At 57.4% G+C, this 17,439-nt stretch overlaps 1 protein-coding gene across 1 annotated transcript in view; it reads left to right on the top strand.

Moving 5' to 3' along the window:
• The first annotated feature begins 960 nt into the window (after positions 1–960).
• Positions 961–17,439, top strand: part of PTPRS (protein tyrosine phosphatase receptor type S) — a 96,623-nt gene continuing 80,144 nt past the window's right edge. The window contains exon 1 of the mRNA XM_066205483.1: positions 961–1,123. Coding sequence (XP_066061580.1) covers positions 1,036–1,123 — 88 coding nt within the window. The 5' untranslated portion in view covers positions 961–1,035. The remainder of the gene's footprint in view (positions 1,124–17,439) is intronic.

Here is a 17,439-nt window from a genome sequence, read left to right as displayed (position 1 = left end):
AATGTGCTGGCAGGGTGAGGGGAGCAGGCTGGTGCTGAGCTGGATCGCCCCTGCCACAGCCCTGGTCTGCTGGTTCCGTCCTGCTGCCACGTTCTGCCACGTCCAGGGCAGAACTGGTCAGGAGAAAACCTCTCCCACCTCCTGTGGGGGCTGCATTTGCTCGATCCATCAGGATCAGCCATGATGTTGGTGTTCCCTCTTCCAGTTTTGTGTCTCCCAGTGACACAGCTCCTCTGGGTGGGGCAGGTGGGGAAACTGAGGCACCGAGTAGGGTAGGGGCTCTCAGACGTGTGTTGGAACCCTGGGCTCTCCTCGTGGAGCTGGGCTCGCTCTGTGGAGCTAGCCCATGGCGCTGGGGTCTCCCCGTGGAGCTGGGCTCACCCCATGGAGCTGGGTTCTCATCATGGAGCTGGGCTCTGTCCGTGGAGCTGGCCCATGGAGCTGGGTTCACCCCCTGGAGCTGGCCCATGGAGCTGGGGTCTCCCCATGGAGCTGGGCTCACCCCATGGAGCTGGGTTCTCATCATGGAGCTGGGCTCTGTCCGTGGAGCTGGCCCATGGAGCTGGGCTCACCCCCTGGAGCTGGCCCATGGAGCTGGGGTCTCCCCATGGAGCTGGGCTCACCCCATGGCGCTGGGTTCTCATCATGGAGCTGGGCTCTGTCCGTGGAGCTGGTCCATGGAGCTGGGTTCCCATCACGGAGCTGGGCTCACCCCATGGAGCTGGCCCATGGAGCTGGGTTCCCATCACGGAGCTGGGCTTACCCCATGGAGCTGGCCCATGGAGCTGGGCTCTCCCCACAGAGCCGGCCCCTGGAGCCGGGTGGGTGCCCAGTGCCCCCCTGGGGCAGTGCCCCGTGTCCCCCGCGCAGGGACCGCGCGCTTCTGTCTCCGCTGGGGCTCTGCTCGTCCCCTGTCCCCTGCCTGCCCTCAGAGCTGTCCCTTTGTGCCCCACAGGTGCTGACAAGGCTGGGGAGACGCTGCAGTTCCCGCTGAGCCGGAGTCTCTCCGGCTGGGGCCGAAGGCCTTTGCAGAGGATGAGGATCCTTCCCAGCCCTGGAATGTCTTCGCTGGTCTCTCTCGTGAACGTGCTCTCCGTGCTGCTGATGGACTGCCTCGCTGAAAGTGAGTGACTCTGCTGTCCCCCCGCTCCTTTTTTCATCCTTCTGCTTTCGCTGTTGAAGAAGTGAAGCTCACTCAGTGCCTGATCGAGTGGTTCATTTTCCAACATCCTGAACTTTCCCCCGGTGCCTTCCTATTGTTCCCAGCCCCGCCTCGGGGGGCACAGGGCAGCCGGGTTCTCACCGCCCGCTTTGAGTTTGGGGTTGTCCCCAAGGCTGCCAAAGAGCTGGAGAGAAGGGAGGGAGCTGCCTGGCAGGTCCTGCCAGAGCCTTCCCCCACCTTCTCCCAGCCCCATCTCCACCCGGCTCACCCGCGTGGTCCCCTCCTGCCTCCCGGGATCTGTCAGACACTGGTCACTGCTGTCATGTTACTTTCTGGGGCTGGATTCCAAACAGCATTTCAAGAAAGAGTATTATGTTTCTCCTTCCCCTGAGTGAACCAGTTCCAGTTCAACACAGTTTTTATCTTTGCTGCCTTTCAATCCCTGCTTTAAAAAATGAAAAGGGGGAAAAAAAAAAAAAAAGTGAAAATCTTCAGCGACTTGAATGTAATGTTCCTTCGACACGAAGGCTGATCATTTGGGATCAGTGCAGAATAGACTTTTCCAAGCTGATTGAATTACGACTTTTTTTTCCTCCCCAGAAAAGCTGCTTGAGGCTGGTGAGAGGGCTGCTCTGGTCAGCGTAGCCCTGGACAGCTTTTAATGTAATCACTTCGTTATCAGGGTTTATTGTGCTGGTCCAGGGGATTGGATGGATCCGCCACCTCTCTGTGCTGGGAGATGTTTTTGGAATGGGATTTTCCTCTCTGTAGCAGGCAGGTGGGATGTGTTTGCCCTTGCCTCTCCCCTGAGTTCTGCTGGGTTCATGCTTAATCCCTCTTTGCAGAGAGAACACACATGTGCAGAAAGATAATGTTTTCTTTTTCTTTTTTGTTTCCTAAGCCTGGGGAGTGAGCTGGGCTGGGGAGGTTCACTGCAGGGTGAAGTGTTGGCTGTGGGTCAGTCCGTGGGTCACCTCGGATGGTGTCAGTGGTGTCCAGAAGGACAGACCCAGAGCTCTGGGCTGGGCTGGCAGCAGCAGTGCAGGGCCTGCCGGGGCACGGCCACGAGCCTTTTGTCCAAGGATGTGCCCGGGGTCCTGCTCTGCTGTTGGAGCCGATGCTCTTGCAGGGGCTTTATGAGCACCCGTGGGTGCTGCTCTGTGGGCCCAGGGGGCTTTGTCAGCTTGTGAGGGTGGGCACTGGGAGTCTCCATTCCTGGCTCTGTGTGCAGGGGAGTCAGGAGTGGGGAATCAGTGGAAACCTGGAGTCCAGGGTCTTGTTCTTGCCGCTGGTTTGCTGTAACAACGCCTGGCAAAACCACTCAGTTTGCGAAGCAAACTGCAGCTCTGGAGGCGTGGATGGAGGGTTCAGGAGTTCTGCAGCTCTACAGCCCCTCTGTGTGAGCAGAGCCCCGATTCACCCCCAGTGACACCCAGTGCCTGTGGAAACTGGGGTCCATTGGAATTTGGGGTGTGCAGCGAGGTCTGTGCTCAGTGCTGGGAGTGGCCTCTCCAAACCATGGCTGTGACCTCAGGTCTCCTGTGGTTTTCACTTTCCTGGGAAGGAACGAGCCTCTTGTCTGTCCCACATCTTTGGGGTGAGGTTTGCGCGGGGCTTCCAGCAGAGCTGGGCGGTCCCACGTGCTGCCTGGCTGCCACAGAGCCCTTGTGGGGGAAATGTCCCTCAGGAGGGGTTGGTGCTGGTCAGACACTCGGTGCACCGGCGGTGTGGCCTGAGCCCTGCTGGAATCTGTCACTGCTCTGCAGACTCCTTGCTGCTGGCAGCCAAGTTTCCCTCTCCTGTAGTTCTGCAGTGTCCTTGGATCCTGAACTGGGGAGGTTTGTGCTTTTCTTCCTCTGGCTGCTCACAGATGTCCGTGCAGGAGCTTTGCAGGTTGCTGAGACGGGGCTGCTCTTGCCTGCCCGTGGTGCAGATGTTGGGCCAGGTGTTGTCTCTCCTGCCTGCCCGGTGCCCTTGGGGTGCTCCCTGGTGCCTGAGCTGCTCTGGAGCTGTTGCTCTGTGCCTGGGGAGGGGCAGTGGGCACTGGGTCGATGGTTCCCGGCTTTGGAGGGAACGGGGTGCTGGGAGATCCCGTTCCAGCCTCAGCCCCCGAGCTGGGCCGTGCTGCTCCCCGCCGAGCCTTGCAAACAGGGAACAGCTTTGTGTGTCACAGCTGCAGGGGCCGTGAGGAGCTGTCACTCCGCGCTGGCACTGTCCTCTCCCATCAGATGGCCCCGGGCTCTGTCACATTCCCGTAATCCCCTGGCCAGCTTCCACTTGGCCACGGCGCTGACCCCGTTTCCTGCCCTGATTCCCCCAGGCCCTGCAGCCCCCAGCACGGGGTGCTGCTGCCCCTCCTGGGGCGGGAAGCCCAGGATGGAGATGGGGAACCGCAGGGATTTGGGCTTTTGGAGGGCATCACCCTCCCAGCTCCGCGGGGAGCAGATCCCAGTGAGCAGAGCCTGGGCTGGGGCTTCTCTCCCAGGGCAGCTCTGGGGGAGCTGTGGCCTCTGCAATCAAAGGACCATTAAAATACTTCCCTTGTTTCCGAGGCTAATTGATCTCAGTCAGCGATTTCAATCTTTCTGTGGCAGGAGCATTCTATTTAAAGGAAACTGCCATTTAAATTAAACACCCAAAGCACCACACTACTTTCTGCCTGCTGCTCCTCCTTGGGAAGCTGAAGAGAGCAATAATGGAAAGGTGTGACACAAACACGTTCTTCCTCTTTTTCTCTGGTTGCATGTGGATGTTTTCTTTGTTCCTTCCATATGGTCAAAGGCAGCCATGGAACTGGAAATTACTAATTCCGTGATTATTTTCAGTGGTGTCGCTAAATGGGAAGTGTTATCCTTTCCTTAGGGATTCTGCTGTTGGTGTGAGTACCATGGATTGCTGCAGGAAGTTCGGGGAGGCCTCCCCGGAGCTGCACAGCCAAACGTGCCCCTGGGAGCAGGGAGGAAAGCGGGCAGCAGAGACAGATGAGGCTGGAGATGAGCACGGGGAGAGAGCGAGAGAGGAAGGGTTCCCAAATTGCTGATGGACCTGGGCACAGCAGCAAGTCCTGCTGCTCCCTGTTCACCCACCCCGCCTGGGGCGGAAAGCCGCTGTGGAGAGCAGCCCACAGCATCTCCCTGTGCGCGGGCAGAGCCCTGCTGCGCTGGGCAGGGCTGCTCCCGCCCGTGCTGGGCTGCCTTTGGCCGAGGGCAGCGCTCAGGCCCCCTGCCCTCCCCTGCCACCCCCAGGAGCCACGGGCCTGCTCCAAGTGCTCCTCAGCTGCACATAAAAAGCCATTTGCTGCATGGAAATGTGGCCATTTTTCTGACTGGAATCAGCACGCTCACTGTTTTCAAGTGGATTTTTCTCATTGATTAAACCTTTGTGTTTTACAATAGCACTTTGCTAATTGGCACTTTGCATACACAGAAGGCTGGTGCGTGGCTCTCTCCACCCCAGCAAGGATTTAAGGGCAGGGAACATTACTTATTACTTACGTTTCCTTCCTTTTATAAATCACGGTATAGAACCCTTACTAGCACACTCTGAAGTATTACCATAAATAATTAAATCTAAATTGCAATTGACAAAATAAAAGAATAAAGCCCCTTTTATGATGCATTACCCTGGCTTTCTTCCCTTTTAATTGCCCTTGCTCCATCATTAATTTGCAGAATTATGCAGTAATTCATGGGAGGTGCGTGTGAGGGGGGCCCTCGTGCTCCGTGAGCATCCCTGGGGCTGGCAGAGGCAGCAGCCAGGTCTGCACCGTGTGGGACTCACAGAGATGATGGAAAACGTGTGATGGGATGGGAGCGGAGCTCCTCTAGGTCCGTGTTTGGGGAGCTGGTGCCCTGTCAAGGGTGTGAGGCGTGGAAGGTGTGTGCTCTGTGCCACCAGGGGCAGGAGCTGGGGCTTGGCCGCGTGGTTTGGCTCCCTGAGATCCAGATCCCAGCCACTTACAGGTGTCCCTGCCTCCCCGGGTCCCTCCCGTGCTCTCATGGCTGCAGCATCAGCCCCTGCTGCACACACAGCTCACAGCTCACGGCTCTGGAGGTCCAGGCTTTGATCTGCTGTTGGCCAAGACAGCACTTGTCAGGTAAGAGGGGAGTAAAAATCAAGGAGCCTCCATCTTAGGGCTTGAGAGGCACGTGAAGTCGACATCAGTGGGAAGGAAATGTCTCCGTGCTGGGGGAAAGCTGCTCCAGTCTGGAGCGTCTGAGGTGGATCCGGGACGAGGCAGCGGCGCTGCCCCAGGGGAGGGGAGCTGTGCTGAGGCTGAGCACACCTGACTCTTTGTGGACCCCCAAAAGCACAGGGAACCTGCAGGGGCCGAGGAGCCAGGGAGATGCTGCAGAAAGGCTTTTCCCCTTGGTGGGTGGGCTGGAGGAGGAGCACAGTTCATGAGTTTGAGGTGGGAGCCTAGAGGAGGTTCCGGGGTCGATTGGAGGGTGGTGGAGTTTCCGGAGTTGCACGTTGTCCCTGCAGTGAGTGGAGCGTGAGAGAGGAGACAGCAGCTGGATCCTGCAAAGGCAGAGATCCCTGCCCAGACCCACCTGCTGCTCCTGCTCCTCTGCACCAGTTGCCTTCGTGGGGACCAGGGGACACCTCCCTGTCCTTGGTGCTGCCCTTTCCCTCAGAGCCTCCCCCGTCTGCCAGCTGTGATCTTGCCGAGGGTTCTGGACTGGTTGTTGTCTCGCTCAAGGACACTGAATTAAGCTTCTGTGTCACCTTGTTTAAGTGCCTGATTAAATTAAACCTTGGCTGACTGGATCAAGTGATGTATCTCTTTTCTTTTTCTTTTCCCTTTTTTTTTTCTTTTTTGAGATAACTCAAATTGGAAAGTTTGTGTGTTCTGTAGGACCCGGAGAGGAAATAAATCATCTGTTGAAAGAGCTTCCTCGGGGGCAGAGGGGGCTGTCACTTCCCAGGTCTCAGCTGTGCCCCACGCTGCGAGTGCTCGTTAAATTAATCTCTGCTGAGGAGCACCTGGGGACAGCAGCAGCCACGGTGGCTGGGACCCAGCCATGGGTGTCTCCTGGTGAAGGATCTTTTCCCAACCAGAGGCTCTTTCTGCTCAGCTTCATTAGATGGTTAAGTTAGGGGAAAAGAGCATCTGTCTGTTGTGTAAACAAGTGGCTTGTGTGAAAATGTCACCTGCAGAGGATCGGGATGGAGGAAGTGTCTGTCTTCATACCTGGATGCCAGAACTGGGGCTGCTCCTCTGTGCCAGGCTTTGCCAAGAAGCCAAGACTTCTTTCTTTATGATTCTTCCCCTTGGCTGTCCTTTGCACACCAACAGTTCTTGCCCTTGCTGCCAGGAAGGACGGGATCTCTCCCAGGCCCTGGGTCACATCAGCTTTTCTTCTCTCTCTGTGCTTGTGTCTTTCCAAGACCAGCTCCATGCGAATCTCCTGGGTCACTGAAGGGGATCCGTGAGGGATTCCTCCTTGTTGTGGCCTGGCAAGCCCAGCGTTATTCTTAGAAGGCGAGCAGAGTGTTTCTCAAGGACGCCCGAGCAGAGGAATGTCGTTCCTCCATGCGTGGGATGGAATCTGGGCTCGAGCTGGCCTGCGAGACACAATCTCCCAAGAACGGTTTTATTTTCTCTGTGCCACTCTTCCCCTCCAGTCAAGGATGTTCTCTTGCAGCATAATTGGTCCCAGTTCCCACCTTAGAAAGCTGTGATGTTCTGTGCGCTGCAGCTGCCTTTAATTTTGGGGGGATTGTTAAAGTTCATGAAAATAGTCACGTTTTACACCATCTGCTGTGTGCAAGGAGGTAACCAGGGTATGGGCTGCAGGCCAGGGAGCCGGGAGCATCCTCACTCTGCGACTGCACCTTCCCAACCCTCCTTTTACCTGCCGGGATTTGCTTTCTTGAGCAAGGACTTCTCTTGCCGTGTTGTTGCCTGGTCTGATCAGCCCCAGACGTGGTTTGGTTACACCAGCCTGGCTTCGCTCTGCACACCCTGAGCAGACACAAGGGCTTGGAACCAGCCTGGGTTCACACCCTGAGCAGACACAAGGGCTTGGAACCAGCCTGGGTTCACACCCTGAGCAGACACAAGGGCTTGGAACCAGCCTGGGTTCACACCCTGAGCAGACAAGAGGGGTTTGGGATCCAGCCTGGGTTCACACCCTGAGCAGACAAGGGGGTTTGGGATCCAGCCTGGGTTCCCCCCTGCACACCCTGAGCTTTGGGAGCTGCCAGCCCATCCCAGGGCCAGCCCAGAGCAGCAGGAGGGGGCAGCGATCACGGCTCGCGCGGCCCCGAGGAGTGCCAGGAGAGAGCAGTATAAATATATTTTGGATGTCTGCTGCTCTGACTTTGAAAGGGGATATTGGGATGAATGATTTAAGGCGTTGACAGGAGGGACTCTGGGCTGACCTGTTTTCACAGAACCGCTGCACAGAGAACCCTGAGCATGTCCTGGTGCTGGCAGACATGAAACGTTCCATGCGAGTGGAAACCGACGCTGCTCGTTTCATCTGCAGCGCACGCAGTCATTTCTGTTTCCTTTTGAGGCCGAGAGGAAAAGCAAAGCTTTAAAGAGGGAAAAAAAAATAAATAGAAGGAGCTGCAACTGGTTTAGCATTCTACAAAGTTTCTCCGAGTCCTCCAAATCTTTAATTGACTCAGGAGCATAAAATTGAGAAGGGGAGAGAGTGAGAAGAGCGTGCGAGTGGCGCGAGTGATTTGAATAATTTATTGTCCTTTGAAGTTGCAAGAGAAATTTCAGCTGCCTTGGGGAGTAATTTCTCCCCATTCTGAAAGGGTTTCTCCTTATTTTAAACTCATTCAGAGGATGATAGTTTTGCATTTTCTGCATAATTAATGAGCATAGCTCCCCCCACTCTCACACAACCTCTAAAGAGTGGTGGGGTGATGAAACTTGGTGGTTTTTTTAATTAATAAAGTCAAATTAATTTGACTGTGTCCTCATCCTCCCTCACCTCCGTTGGAATCCATGGATTTATTCATAAATTAGTCTGAGCACGCTGCTAGGAGTGCCGACACTTACAAATCTTTAGCCTGGACTTTGATTTGTTTGGATGAATTTCTGAAAAGATGGTGTGAGGGTTTTTTCAGTTCAGCTCTTAAAGATCACCTTGAGACTGGCTCCAGCGATCTCCCAGGGAGCCAGGAAGATCCTCCAGCTCTCATTTTCCTTTGTCTGTCTGTCTGGGGAGGATCTGCTTGGTACTGCGGGGGTTTGTGTGGTTTTTTCTGGATGAGTACTGTGATACACCCCTGTTCTTCCAAGATCTGCTAATTGTGATTAATTCCGGTAGCTGCCACTTGAGGCAATGAAAGGAGAGGGATCTTCTTCCTGCTGCCTGGAAGGGCTGCAGGACAGCTCCTGGTAAGAAGCCGTCCCTGGACAGGTGTCAAACACGAACAGGAACTGTCCTACTCCAGAAAAGCTCACCTTCCTCACTCACTGGCTTTGACAGAAGGATTTGGGGTGCTGCTGCTGCTTTTCCATGTTTCCATTTCTCTCTCACTCACATCTTGCACTGTTTTTCTGGCTCGCTGAGTCTCTAGTTGTCCCAAAGCTGAATTCATCACATTCCCACTGCTGTCAGTTCTCAGCACTGTTGTTGAAGTCTCGTGTTTTTCTTGATTCTTTTGTGTTGATGTTCCCACTGCAAATCTGAATGACGAGCAGTGTGGTTCAGAGGCAGAAATTGTAATGACTCATGTGGTGAGAGTCGAAGTTCATCACTGTTAGAGGTTGTGCTCATCCATTAGTCATGGTGTTCTTCGGTCTTGGTTTCTCCTTTTCAGGATCTGCACTCTCGAGCTCCCTCGACATCCCAGTTTCAATAAGCAGTGCAGGCTCATATATATGAATATATATAATAATACACTGTTTAGTCCCAGGCGTTTCAAGCTTGTACATCCAGAATCTCCTTTTGTTCCATGGAAAATGTGGGCTGAAGTCTCTCACCAGAGGTTGGATAGGAATGGTGAAATGCTCTCTTGAGAACACCCCGAATTCTGTGCTCTGGGAATTGGCCCTCACCCTGTTCCTGCAGACCAAGAGCCTCCTTCTCTTGCCTGAGGGAAAGAAGCACTGGGTGGAAGTCATACAGTTTTTATTTACAGAGTAAGAGAGCAGAGCTCTATCAGACATATTTCATTTGCCTGGTGTGCCTTCGGTCCCCAAAGGTCCCCACGTGCCCGTGTGAGCCTGGCTGGGCTCGTGCACGCAGCACTGCAGCCCTGCAGGGCTGGGGATGCAGGGCAGGATTTCCCTGTGTGTTTGCAGAGCTCTCTTGGTGTCACTGGAGTGGAGCTGATCTCCCTCATCACACCCTCGGAGCAGTTTGTTTTCCCCCTGCTGCTGACTCTGCTGTCCCTCCGTGGTGGCAGAGGGCCAGGGCTGGGCTGGGTTGGGATGGCATTGTCCCCTGGGAGCTGGGCCTGGGCTCCTTAAGCCTTTGCTTCCTCCAGGCTCGTCCCGTCGGAAATGTTCTCTCATGTTCTGGTGTCCCCTGTGGCCTCCGGTTCTTTAGTGACTCAAACAGAGCAGTGGAAGTTGAGCAAAGAGCCCAACCCCTTTTAGCTGGGTCTTTTCTGGGGAGGTGGTGGACCAGGCTGCTCCAGGACGCCAATATCGATGACATGGCTGCAGGAGAAGCTGTCACAGTGATATGGCAGGGGCAGGAAGAGCTCCCTGCCTCGAGCCTCTGCTTGCAAACGACCTGGGATTGCTGTCACTGATGGACAAGGGGCCCTCATTAAGTCGCCAGGACGCTCCTTGGGTCTCTGGCTCTGCTCTGGGTTGTTTTGCCTCGTTACGGGACTCGTGGAGAGATGTGGGAGGAGATGCTGTTACCGCTGATGGGAAGCGCTCGTGTAGCCCCAGGGTCCTGCCTGGCCAGTCCTGGCTGCGCCCCTGTGCTGGGCTGCCCCTGGGCTGCCATCCTCCAGCAGTGCTCACCTCCCCAGCTCCTGCTGCCTTCTCCCTGTGGTGCCGGAGGGTGCAGGAGGATCCTGCCTGAGGTCCCCCTGCATTCCCTCCAGGCTCCTCCTTGGCCCTGGGGCTGTGGGTACCAGGGGGTGGAAGCGGCACTGGGCCCCTGCCGTATGGAGGTGCCAGTCACTGGAGCTGGGGCTCATCCTGTTTGCCATGGAGGCAGGTGGATCCTTTCCCTGCACAGGGATGTGCAGTGGCAGCCTGGGGGAGTCCTGTGGGGACGGGATGACTTCATCCCAGCTGGCTGCTCCCATGTGATAAGGAACGGCCCCAGCCCTGGAAACCAGCAGCTTAAATAGACCAGGAGGAAGGATTACGCTTCCCCTGCAGCAGGCAGGATAACGTGGTTCTTCTCACCTTGGATGTCAGAACTAGGAGCAGATTTCTGTAGCCTCAGCCTCCTCCTGCCTCAGTGCTGCAGGCTCGTGCCTCCCTCCCAAAGGCTCTGGATGCCAGTGCCGTGCAGACAGGAGCTGGGAGGCTGTGTGGGTGTGCCAGATCCCCAAATCCCCGTCCTCACGTCCTCACGGTGACCGAGGAGAGCAGCTCGGCATGTGCTGGCCGGGAAGGGTCTGCTGCCTCATCCCAGCGAGGGGACAGGGCAGCTGGCACAGGGGTGGGGTTGTTGGACATCCAGCGTGGTAAAGGTGCAGTAGACGAGTTCCTCATCTTCCTCACCCGTTTTCTGCGTGTGTTACCGCCCGTGCTGGTGCCACCCTTCCCTGCTGCCCTTCCTCCTCCGGGGCCCTGCAGGAGAGGAGGGGGGCGATCCTCCCAGTGACGTTCCCCGTGCCCGCAGGGGAGCAGGCTGCAGCCCGGGGCAGCCCAGCTTTCCTGACTCAGGCAAGGCCTTTGGTGGCTCAGCAGCAGCAGGGGAATAGCCAGGTGGAAGTATTTCACTTCTAAAAAAACATCCTTGATCTTTTTTTACCCTCCTCTGCCCAACCTTGCCAGGCCCGTCTCCCTGAAGGGAGCCAAGAGCTGCTGACAGTAAGAGGAAGTCTCCATCTGAAGCCTATAATTATCCTGTCTGCCTTCCCAGAAAAGGCCAGTTGGGGAGCGAGTGTGCTCCCGTTCCCCGGCCCAGCCCTGCCTGCTCCTGCCTCCCCAATTACTGCCTAATGGACTTTTTATGATGATAAGACGACTGGGCTGAGGAGAAGTTATTGACGGGGAAATGGAATATAATTCACTCCCTGTTTGTTTGTTCTGTCAGAAAACCCGCATTTTAATTTTATTTGTGAGGCACTGGGAAACAGCCCTCAGAAAGAAAAAGTGCAAAATCTGTCAATAAAAGCCTGGATTTCACGGGGCCCGGAGTCTCTGCAGGACCTCTCCAAGGGGTGTCCTCAGTCTTGTGGAGTGTCTCCACAGAGACTCCTCCCCAGCCCTTCTCCCAGTCTGCAGCTTTCCCACTTGTCCTGAAGGAAAATGTAAACTCTGGAGCTCTCTTCCTTGCCTGTCCCCCTGTCTCCAGCTCCCCAAGGCCGCTGCCTGGGCACACAGACCCACTCCAAACAGCACATCCCTGCTCCCCACTCTCCATCTGTCTCAAATTTGGCTGCTCTCTCCTCTTTTCATCTGCTCTGTGGTTTGTCTCCTCCATCTAATCTTCACTTCCTTGCTCTGGCTCTGAACACCGCCCTCCTCCCCAGCTTGCCCCAGTTCTCTTGCACAGGACTGTGGAATATCCTGACTTGGAAGGGGCCCACCAGGATCATCAAAGTCCAGCTCCTGTCCCAGCACACGGCAGTGTGTCCCATTTCCCTGCTGCTGTCTTCTCATTCCCACCCATTCTCCCATCCTTCCCACCTTCTGCTCCCCATTTTATCTCCCTGTCCCTGGGGTGACAGAGCTGCTCCTCTGGCTGTCCCCGTCCCCATCCTCCAGTTCAGGAGGATCTCCATGGAGAGGCAGAGCACAGCAGCACCTGTGAGAAGTGTAAAGGTTGAGTAAAACTGCTCCCTGAGCAGCAGGCAAACCCTGGCAGCGTGGCTGGGCCCCAACCCCGCCTGGCTGGGCAGGAGCTGACAGCACAACTGCCCAGGGCTGTGGCTGTGCAGCACCTTGGGCTCGTTCCCCACCTGGGAGCCCACCAGCAGCCGTGGAAAGGGAGATGGAGTCCCGCTGGACCAGCAGAAAGCTCCAGCCCAGGAACCAAAGGGAAGAGGGAGGAGGAAGAGGAGGAGGAGAGAGGGTTTAATTCTGTGCACAGCAGTGGGAAGGCCATCAGATTCCTTCCAGGTTGCTCTGGAAATCAGCAGGAGGTGAGAAATAACAGGGAGATGTCTCACTCCAGCTGACATGACTTGGATATTGGGAAATTCCAAAAATCTTCTGTCTGGCTTCCAATTTTTATCTTCTTCCCCCGAGAAGCCCCTGTTGGGGAAGGCCTCTGAGCTCTCTGTGGGGTGTCTGGGCAGGACAGGGCAGGCAGGTGTGGGGTGTCTGGACAGGACAGGACAGGCAGGTGTGGGGTGTCTGGACAGGACAGGGCAGGACAGGCAGGTGTGGGGTGTCTGGACAGGACAGGGCAGGCAGGTGTGGGGTGTCTGGACAGGACAGGGCAGGACAGGGCAGGCAGGTGTGGGGTGTCTGGACAGGACAGGGCAGGACAGGGCAGGCAGGTGTGGGGTGTCTGGACAGGACAGGACAGGACAGGCAGGTGTGGGGTGTCTGGACAGGACAGGACAGGACAGGACAGGCAGGTGTGGGGTGTCTGGACAGGACAGGCAGGTGTGGGGTGTCTGGCTCAGCCCCGCGGGGCCGCGTGCTGGAGGTGGGATGGGAAGGTGAGCGGGAGGACGGCTGGGCTGGTGTGCAGGGAAGCTCCGAAAGCGGCCGAGGGGCAGAAAATGTCCTTCCTGCTGTGCCCCGGCTGCAGCTCCTGGGGCCCTCGGGGTGCAGACCCTGCTCCTGCGCCGGGCTGGGGTGCCGAGGGTCGCCCACCGCCCGGGGAGGAGCTGGAGCCTTGTGTGGGTCGGCGGGACGGCAGCGTGGGCTGCCAGAGCTGCCAGCGGGCACCGGGGCTCCAAAAACGGGGAAAAACCTCCTCAAATACGAGTTTTGTGGCTGCCTTTCTTTTGTCCCCGTGGATTGCCGTGGGCGAGGGGCCCTCTCAGGCAGGCCCCTGCTGCTCTGTGCTGAGGCCGGGCGGAAAGCAAGGGGGTTTGTCTTGAGTGGCAGCCCATTGTTGAGGGTGGCAGGAGGTGACAGGTGAGGTTTGTCACCTGCACTCGGCACCAGGTCCCTGCTGTGGGGCTGGAGGGGAGGGGGCAGAGCTGGAATGGGGGTCAGGAGGATGCAGAGGCGCCTCAGGGAGAGCCTGGGGGACACAGGGACTGTCCCCCACGCTGGGGCAAACACACTCTGATGGTCAGCGGCCTCCAGCCTGTCCCTGGCACCTGGGGGGCCAGCCTGAGTGGAAGGGGACATGTCCCCGTCCTTGTGGGAGCAGCTTCCTGCCTTGGACCGCCCCAAAGCCGGCAGGTGGAGCTCCGGAGGGAGCAGCAGTTTCGGGGTGCTCTGGAGAAAGCTGCTCCTGCCCCGTGGTGAGTCAAGGAGCCTCAGGTCCTGCCCAGGCTCCTGCTCCCCCATAACCCACCTGCAGGGCCACAGGAGAGGTGGGCAGGGCAGGGCACGTCCAAAAGTGGCTTCTCTTCTTCTCGCCCTGCTCCCGTCAGCTGTCAACTGGGATATGCGCAGCTCATTTGTTCTCCTGCCTCTCTCCCACCCCTCAAAGCACCTCTGGGTTCTCCATCCCTCTCCCTGTCTCTGGCTTTTGATGTTTCAGACAGGCATATGGTGGCCGGGCTGTCTCCCTGCTGCTCGTCCATCACGGCTATTCACCCTGGCAGCCCTTCCCGAGGGACTCTGGGCTCACGGGCTGAGCTGTCCCCTCCTTCTCCCCACTCCCGCATCCCTCCAGCTTCCCTGCTGCAAACCCTCTCCGCCTGTTGTGTCATCCTCAGCAGGGAGACGTTGGGTGGCTTTTACACGACTGCCTTCGAAAAAACTTCTCCTGCTCTGGTGTCACATGGAGGAGGGAAGGAGGAGAGGAGGCCGCCGAGTTTCAATGTTTGGTGAGGAGCTGCCGGGGTGTGCAGCCCGCCCCCGTGGGCTGGGGGATGAGGAGGAGACCCACACCCTTCCCACCTCTCACCTTTTCCCAGAGTCTGTGTCAGAATCCCCAAATCCCGGCAGTGTCCCCTAGAGCAGGCGCTGCCCGTGGCTCCCCAGGCTGGGATTTGGGGAGGGAATCCCAGGGGAGCTGCTCCGTGTGTGGGGCCCGGGGCAGGAGCAGGCGGGGGTGGTCAGGAGTGGTCAGGGGTGCTCAGGGATGGTCAGGGGTGATCAGGGGTGGTCAGAAGTGGTCAGAAGTGCTCAGGGATGGTCAGGGGTGGTCAGGGGTGATCAGGAGTGGTCAGGGATGCTCAGGAGTGCTCAGGGGTGATCAGGAGTGCTCAGGGGTGATCAGGGGTGGTCAGAAGTGGTCAGAAGTGCTCAGGGATGGTCAGGGGTGGTCAGGGATGTTCAGGAGTGGTCAGGGGTGATCAGGAGTGATCAGCAGTGCTCAGGAGTGCTCAGGGGTGATCAGGAGTGCTCAGGGATGGTCAGGGATGTTCAGGAGTGGTCAGGGGTGATCAGGAGTGCTCAGGGATGGTCAGGGGTGATCAGGAGGGGTCAGGGATGCTCAGGGGTGCTCAGGGGAGGTCAGGGATGCTTAGGGGTGCTCAGGAGTGCTCAGGGGTGATCAGGAGTGCTCAGGGGTGATCAGAAGTGCTCAGGGATGGTCAGGGGTGATCAGGAGTGATCAGGGGTGATCAGGGGTGGTCAGGAGTGGTCAGGGGTGCTCAGGGGTGCTCAGGGGAGGTCAGGGATGCTCAGGGGTGCTCAGGGGTGCTCAGGGATGATCAGGGGTGCTCAGGGGAGCTCAGGGATGCTCAGGGATGCTCAGGGATGCTCAGGGGAGGTCAGGGGTGATCAGGAGTGCTCAGGGGTGATCAGAAGTGCTCAGGGATGGTCAGGGGTGATCAGGAGGGGTCAGGGATGCTCAGGGGTGATCAGGGATGCTCAGGAGTGCTCAGGGGATGCTCAGGGGTGCTCAGGGGTGCTCAGGAGTGCTCAGGGGTGCTCAGGGGTGCTCAGGGGTGATCAGGGGTGCTCAGGGGTGCTCAGGAGTGCTCAGGAGTGCTCAGGAGTGCTCAGGGGATGCTCAGGGGTGATCAGGATGGGTCAGGGGTGCTCAGGGGTGCTCAGGGGTGCTCAGGGGTGGCCGGGGCTGGACACACGTGTGCCGGTGGAGCCGCAGGGCACGGGGGGCAGGAGGGATCTGTCCCTGTTCCCTGCACTCCGTGGCAGCTCTCCAGCGTGGTGATTGTTGTTTTTGAGAAGTGTGTGGGCGGTGGGCAGGAGTGAAAGCTTCGCTTTGACTTGATGGCTTTCCATTAAGTGTGGAGCAGGATCACAGGTACACAGCAGCCATCCGGTCTTTTCAGCCTTCCCTCTGGAGACCCGGACCCCGCAGGAAGCCTCTTGTAGTAGGAAAATTCTTTTAAGCTCCAGATTTTTCCATTCCTATTTTGATACTGCACAAAAAATGGGCAGAGAAAGGGGGAGAAATTATCTGTGTGACTGCTGGACTGACAGAACTCAGGCTCAGCCTTTCCAAACCTGACTCGTTCTCAGCTGTCTGTGAGGGAAGGGTGGTGAAGTGATATAAAATCCCCTGGACTGTCAGTATGTTGTCTGGAAAATGCGTTTCTTTGATTTTTATTTATTGATTAATTGAAAGCCGTGGTCCTGCAGTCTTGGCAGACGAGGGGGAACACCTCAGGGCCTCCGAGGGGGCTGATGGGGTTTCACAGGGTCCCTTCCCAGAGCCCTCACCTGCATTTCCCTTCGAGCTGGGCCTGGCACTGCACAGCTGAGGCTGTGCCACACAGCCCAGGGGACTGGATCGCCGGAACCTGGATGGCCAGAACCTGGATCACCGGAACCTGGATCATCGGAACCTGGATCACCAGAACCTTGGATCGCCAGAACCTGGATCGCCAGAACCTGGATCACCAGAACCTTGGATCGCCAGCACCCGGATCACCGTCACCCTGGATCACAGCACCCTGGGTCACCAGAACCTGAATCACCAACCCTGAGTCACCAACACCCTGGACCACCAGCACCCTGGATCACCGAACCTCAGATCACCAGAACCATGGATCTCCAGCACAGTGGATCACCAGAACCTTGGATCTCCATCACCCTGGGTCACCAGAGCCTGGATCACCATCCCCCTGGATCACCAGCACCATGGATCACCAGCACCCTGGATCACCATCACCCTGGATCACCATCACCCTGGATCACCAGCACCCTGGATCACCATCACCCTGGGTCACCATCACCCTGGGTCACCAACTCCCTGGATCACCATCACCCTGGGTCACCATCCCCCTGGATCACCATCACCCTGGATCACCATCACCCTGGATCACCATCCCCCTGGATCACCATCCCCCTGGATCACCATCCCCCTGGGTCACCATCCCCCTGGGTCACCATCCCCCTGGATCACCATCACCCTGGATCACCATCACCCTGGATCACCATCACCCTGGATCACCAGCACCCTGGATCACCATCCCCCTGGATCACCATCACCCTGGGTCACCATCACCCTGGATCACCATCCCCCTGGATCACCATCCCCCTGGATCACCATCCCCCTGGGTCACCATCCCCCTGGGTCACCATCCCCCTGGGTCACCATCCCCCTGGATCACCATCCCCCTGGATCACCAGCACCATGGATCACCAGAGCCTGGATCACCATCACCCTGGATCACCATCCCCCTGGATCACCATCCCCCTGGATCACCAGCACCATGGATCACCAGAGCCTGGATCACCATCACCCTGGATCACCATCCCCCTGGATCACCATCCCCCTGGATCACCAGCACCCTGGGTCACCAGCACCCTGGGTCACCAGCACCGTGGTGGCAGTGTGTGGCTCTGTCCTCCCCAGAGGGGACGGGGCTGCTCGGTGCTCGGCGTGGGCTGGAGACAAGCGCTGCAGTGACTGGGGGTGCAGAGGTGGAGAGCACGGGGGGGCCGGAATCAAACCTGCAGCTCAGAGGCTTGGGCAATTTTCAAATCAACAGTTTAGCTCTGATTCTCACCTGTTTTCCAGGTGAATAGTAAAATCTGGTAAGTTGGGTGGCAGGGATTTTGTGTCTAGCAGTGAGTCCCTTGTGTGCAGCTGGGAATTGCAGGAGCTCAGGAAAAGCCCCAG

The sequence above is a fragment of the Chamaea fasciata genome, unplaced genomic scaffold, assembly GCF_029207755.1.
Source record: "Chamaea fasciata isolate MVZ Bird 193981 ecotype frontalis unplaced genomic scaffold, bChaFas1.0.hap1 SCAF_28, whole genome shotgun sequence".
Taxonomy (NCBI): domain Eukaryota; kingdom Metazoa; phylum Chordata; class Aves; order Passeriformes; family Sylviidae; genus Chamaea; species Chamaea fasciata.
This window is presented reverse-complemented; position numbering and strand designations above follow the sequence as displayed.